General features: G+C 43.4%; 2 protein-coding genes across 2 annotated transcripts; one reads left to right on the top strand and one right to left on the bottom strand.

Moving 5' to 3' along the window:
• Positions 1-950: 950 nt before the first annotated feature.
• On the top strand, positions 951-3,027 carry CCR75_003018 (uncharacterized protein; the record flags this gene model as incomplete). Its single annotated transcript, XM_067961115.1, is given in 6 exon segments — positions 951-1,472; positions 1,539-1,658; positions 1,719-1,900; positions 2,031-2,175; positions 2,190-2,756; positions 2,845-3,027. 6 exon segments carry the CDS (start codon positions 1,014-1,016, stop codon positions 3,025-3,027), a joined length of 1,656 nt encoding a protein of 551 aa, XP_067822669.1. The 5' UTR covers positions 951-1,013.
• Positions 2,734-5,286, bottom strand: CCR75_003019 (uncharacterized protein). Its single transcript, XM_067961116.1, has 5 exons — positions 4,892-5,286; positions 4,807-4,835; positions 4,540-4,735; positions 2,842-4,472; positions 2,734-2,756 (listed from the first exon to the last, which is right to left on the bottom strand). Exons 1-4 carry the CDS (start codon positions 5,261-5,263, stop codon positions 4,377-4,379), a joined length of 693 nt encoding a protein of 230 aa, XP_067822668.1. The 5' UTR covers positions 5,264-5,286; the 3' UTR covers positions 2,734-2,756; positions 2,842-4,376.
• Between the last annotated feature and the right edge of the window lie 227 nt (positions 5,287-5,513).

The raw sequence follows: 5,513 nt of genomic DNA, 5'->3' as shown, positions 1-5,513 counted from the left end.
CTGCATACGTTTCGTCACGGGAGCAGTGATCCGGCTCCTCGTGCGCACTTACTGTGTGTAGGAAGTAGTTTTCAGACTGATTTATATTTAATCGTGTTAAATATAAATACCTATTTTTACAAATCCTAAAATGCCATCTCTGTTGATAGACACCATTATCTATTGCAAGCGTATCTTTGTAGATACCTCGCGTAACGATGACGCTAGCCGCCATCCCCGCTAATGTGAATGCCCTCAGGGACATTACATACACAAGGGTTGGTCACAATGTGAACCACACCCAAGTGGTAGGTAAAAAATTACATTACTTAAGTAACTGACCATCCCCTAAAGTTCACAAAGTGTGCTTAACGGGGATGTGTAACATTAGGGCAATACACGTGGCGTCTGGCGCAAGAGAAGCAGGTGCAAACCGCTTCCTCGCTGTGCTAGGGTGTGTGCTAAGTAGAACGTGGCCGCATTGCGACGTGCCCGTCTACAGGCCGAATTGCTGTTATGAATTCATACGTGACCACAGATTTTCAAATGCGTAGGACCGTGAAGGTAATGAATGAATTACTAAAAGTAAAAAATCGTGAACGGGTCACACAGGTTTGAGGCAAGGGGGGCACACCTTTTATATTAGAGCGCCGTAGGACCGTTTTGATCGATTGTTGAAGATAGTACTTATCATTCCATAAATGTAATAGTTAGGCTCCGATGTATTTATTTTACGCTTGGACGTTTTTAATTGTTCTTGCTGTTACCAAATATTTAGAGCGCACTAAAAAAATTAAATAAAAGTTATTAGAATTGATTTGTTTTTAGAAAAGTTTGAAAAAAAGTATAATTAAAAACGTGCTGACACATAACAATTGTTTTCTCCTCCAGAACGAGTCGGTCGACCAATTAAGCGAACGGCTTCATAAGTAGGACGAGAAGGAAGGAACACGTTGCACACGTTATACGAAGCATTGTCCTCTCACATTAGCCCTCAAATATAAAATACACGCGAAATTAAATTTCGCACCGTCATGGCGAAGCGCATTCGAGCGACTAAGCAGGAAGGTTTTGCACCCGCATCCGCAGTTTCATCAGACTTGGCCAAGTCTGCACCTAAGAGTACGCACACGTGCTCGGATGGAAAGCATGTAATGCTTCCCGCATTCCTGTCAAAGACATACGAAATATTTAGTATGCCAGAATTTTTGCAAGTCTGTGGCTGGAATGCAAATGGAGACACCATCATCGTGTCGCAGCTCGAGACCTTTGTGGCCACGGTGCTGCCGCGCTTTTTTAAGCACCGCAACTTTCCGTCGTTTGTGCGCCAGCTTAATCTTTACGGCTTTCACAAAACGGTTTTAGACTCGAAGCGTCTTGAATTCCAGCACCCGTACTTTAAGCGCGGTCGGCCTGACTTGCTGCACCACATAAAGCGCAAGGTTTCCACTGGAACTAGTAATAATCAGCAGCTTGTTAGCTCGTCCATCCAGGTAAGAGTATTTAGCTAGAGTAACATACCAAGTCAAAGGTCTTTAAAAACCTGAATGCTATGGTAGAACTCGCGGCTTGATGCGCACCGAGAAATTTCGGATACGCTGTTACGTGAGATGAAGGATTTACGCCAGCGCAGCGACATTATGGAGAAGCGTTTGCGAGAGCTTGAAATTGACAATGCGGTACGAACAATGAACGAGGGTATGGTAGATTTTGTGCCTTCACATCTTTTGCTTCTGCAGATTGTGCGAAGTGATAATATAAAACTTTGGAAGCATCTTGAACAGTCGAAGGATAAACAGATGATCATGCAGGTTAAAATGAAGAAGATTATGTGGATCCTGTTTCAAATCTATCGCGGAAAACAACAGACCCTTCCAAAGCTCTCTGGCAATGATGGCACAGGTGCAGTCATCACTGAAGAGTACGTTTCGTAGGCAAGCATTCAATGTTGCGGCAGATTCTTTACCCCATGTAGCTTACGTTTTGCTGCTGTATGAATTTTCAATTCGTGTCCAATTTTGGCCTTGAACTGTTCGTTGACTTACTGGTAGCTACGCAAACAGCAGTATGCTTGGACCAAAGGAGTTTCGTGACGTATTACGATTCTTAGCGATAGATGAACCTCCGCTATTGCCTGGATCAAATGCCAATGTGTCCAATGCAGCATCTGCGTCGAGAAAAAGGAAATTTGTTGAAGTCTCTTCTGATAGAGATGGTTTTCCATTCAAATTCGGTATATTGAGAACATCTTTCAACCAGTGTCACTTTTAACGAGCTGTGTTGTGTCAGATGCGGAGCCGTATTCTTTATTTCAAATGCCTAATGCTTTGGAAGAATCAAACCCGTTTGCTATGACCGTTCAGCAGTCAAGTTCGCCTTCTTTGGCAGCGGATGGGGAGCAAACCAATGTGCTGAGCATTTTTTCACCAATTACCAACGTGGTGAACAACTGTCTGCCCAACATTGACGCATCACTTGGTAATTTTCTTTCGAATAACGAAGAAACGTCACGAGTGTCTTCGCCTCCTGTGTCATCACCGGTGACATCTGCTTCGACTACTCCGGTTTCAACGGCTCCTACGCAGGCTGTATCGACACCGATTAAAAGCTCACCGCCTACTAACAATGAAATTCATACGCAAGATGGAATTGAAGTCGTGCTGAATAATATTGCATCCAGTGGGCAACCAGACGCTAACAATCAATTGGCCTTTTTGGATGAAGACCTACCTCTGCTTCCAGACACAGGCCATTACAGTTTCACTGACGGCGAACAGGTACTGTGCCGCATCTTGTGGTCTTAGATGTTTTAGCTAGCGAACAGTGGTGTAATGGCGTACCTGCGTGATGGACTGTTTTTAGCAGGCAGTAATGAGAAAGCTTGAGGATTTCGAGACTTCGCTTTTAGACGAATACGACGTTAGCTGTCTTGACACATTGCTACAGCAATTAAAAAACTCCGGTGGAGACAAGCTTTCAGGAGTTACGGTGGCTGATGCAGAAGAAGTCGTCGTTGGACCGGCAAACCCGTCAATGCATGAAGCTTAAATGCTGAAATTTGCCACTTCGACAACGGGTGACAAATTGAACACAAACAAAAAGCCGCGTATTCAAGAAGTTGCATGTTTCCACGTATACTTCAAGTGATAGGACGTGCATAACTCGTGACCGATGGATATTTTGCTGCACTATTCCATTCTACAGGCAAACTGTCGAGAACTTTTCAGATGAAAACGATCTTCATGAACGATAGGTTCAAACTATTTTGATATCGCGAGTCACAGACAAAAGAACAGCCAGTAACGCCGTTAAACGGTAGCAAGCGAGCACTGAAATTTTTAAAAGCGGTGTTTATTTATGCAAGTTGAGGAAAAAAATAAGATGACGGATGAAAGACACGTCTCCATCTACTGCCGATATCTACTTAATCTTGATTTTGTTCTTTACGTAATTGCATAATTTTTTTATTTTCTTATCCTTTCGACTAAGCTCCGATTGTGCAAAAAGCGTAGAAATATTGATCATTAATTGTTTGTTAGCAGCGCCGAGCTGCCGGTTCTGCTCTCGTAGCTGCGCTAACTCGTCTCGCAGCCTCTCGTTCTCTTGTGTGACTAAATTCTTGAGATCGAAAAATACCTTCTTTTCTAATGCTATAGTGGACGTGTCCAAGTCCCCTTATAAGTCTTCTATGGCGTGCTTCGCGTAATACAATAATTTTTCGATATCTCGTCGGAAATAAAAACGCAAATTGTGATGAATTGAAGGTGTACTAAGTTCTATGAAGATGGCGATAACTATTTGTGAATTGACGACGCCCGGTGGCGCAGGCCAAAATCATGAAAGAGTTGCGCGCTATAAGCCGCCTTTTGCGACGCAACCCGAGTCAGCGATTTAGTCAAGCAGCAGAGCAGAAACTCGTAGGCTGCGTGGGACATTACGTGGGCCTTTGTCAGCAGAATGCAGCCACAATATGGTGACTGAAGCTACATTTCAGGTAGTGAAGGATGGTTTGCTATGCCGTTTGATGTTGTCGGCACCAAGGAGAAATTGCGACTGCTCAGTGGTACAATGAGCTTATAACAGTTAATGGTAGCGAAGCAGACTCCACGGTTTTGTCAGAAAACACTGGTTGAGTGGAGTGTTGTGGCCTCATACGAGAATAGATTTCTGTCGCTTGTACAAGTGGAGACGGTGAGACTAACGAAATTTTCCAGGTAACGCAAACAAGTTCGGAGTACATACGCTTCAAAATGGTTGGGTTCACCATTTTCACCCATAGGTGATGGATGACATCAACTACGAACAGACCGTTTTAAGTGTAGCTGTTGCTAGAATGATAAAATAAATGATGTCCGAAATGTTTATAACGATGATGCCTTTCTTCAAGGGTCATCAAATTAAAAGGGACTAGCAGCACCTTGCTTTTCACGACTCTCGCTCCAAGCCTTAGCTATGGTACGCTTCATATCATCGTCACCTTCATCGTACATATTCTGCAGATAAGTAAACGAAGCAACAGTGTTAGAATGCAATTAAATAATTCAACGCTTTTCAACACACCTTCATCATGTCCATTATGCCCGCTGCAGGGTCGCTTGAGTCGGGCTTGCTGGACTTAAGCGAATTTTTCGCCGTAAGGTTCATCCACGTATTATTTTTATCTGCTTTACGGAGTAAAATAGTTACGCGATTCTTTTTGACGCGAATAGAGCTCTTGAGCGGATCAATCTCTTTTTCGAGGTGCTGCTTTACCAGTCTGTTGATTGTTTTATCAGTCACCAATACCAGTAGTTGCAAAAACGAAGTTACTATGAGCCTAACACTTACCGATAGTTCTTGTTATCAAGACCAATAATCTGCCGTAAAAGCTCGTTAGCGACCACTGCATCTTCCGTCAAGCAACTACACGCACCTTTAGGTCAAACGATGACTTGCCAAAGTGGCAGGTCACATTTTCTTTGGGCAAATTGCCAACGCCTTCAACACCCGACATAATGTAGACCATTACTAATTCCTTCCCATATCCATCATCTTCCCAGCTAAACCGGCTAATTTCCGTAAAAGTCACTGAATCGATAGGTGCTGGTCGTGTCGCTGTTACTTTAACGAGCTGTGGCACGATCTCCATTGGTTCATCCTGCTGAGGCTTAACGGCCGCTAGAGCCTTCTCTTTCTGCTGAAGCAACTGATTCAAATCGCGGTGATTCCCACTCGTTTTTGTTTGTAAAAGAAGCGATCGAAGCTCAGCCACCTCTGCTGCTAGAGACCCTGCGTCAGTAATCATGACAATGCGTAGATTCCGCGAATTTAAAAATGCAACTAATTTCGTTGGTTGGCTATTATTTCTAGAACAATCTCGCTGAAATTTTGCACAATGCTAAAAAGTAAGGGAAACTCTCGACAAAAAATACTTTCTCTATCATGGCTACCAATAGCCGCTGAATATTTATGGAACGGACACCCCGTTGCACTACTCCTTAGAGTATCTACCATATATAGATACCAGAAACATTTACGCAATTTTGTGACCTGTG

This window comes from Bremia lactucae (assembly GCF_004359215.1).
Source record: "Bremia lactucae strain SF5 chromosome Unknown BlacSF5_NotPlaced_17_SHOA01000003.1_2250557bp, whole genome shotgun sequence".
In the NCBI taxonomy this organism is placed as follows: Eukaryota; Oomycota; class Peronosporomycetes; order Peronosporales; family Peronosporaceae; genus Bremia; species Bremia lactucae.
Note: the sequence above shows the minus strand (reverse complement) of the source record. Positions and strands in the feature narration are given on the sequence as shown.

Coding starts and splice junctions, on each gene's coding strand:
- CCR75_003019 (XM_067961116.1), bottom strand. CDS start 5,263: ATGATTACTGACGCAGGGTCTCTAGCAGCAGAGGTGGCTGAGCTTCGA. Junction 4,836..4,891: donor AGTCATCGTTTGACCTAAAG/GTGCGTGTAGTT, acceptor CTTTTACGGCAG/ATTATTGGTCTTGATAACAA. Junction 4,736..4,806: donor CTTGATAACAAGAACTATCG/GTAAGTGTTAGG, acceptor AACAATCAACAG/ACTGGTAAAGCAGCACCTCG.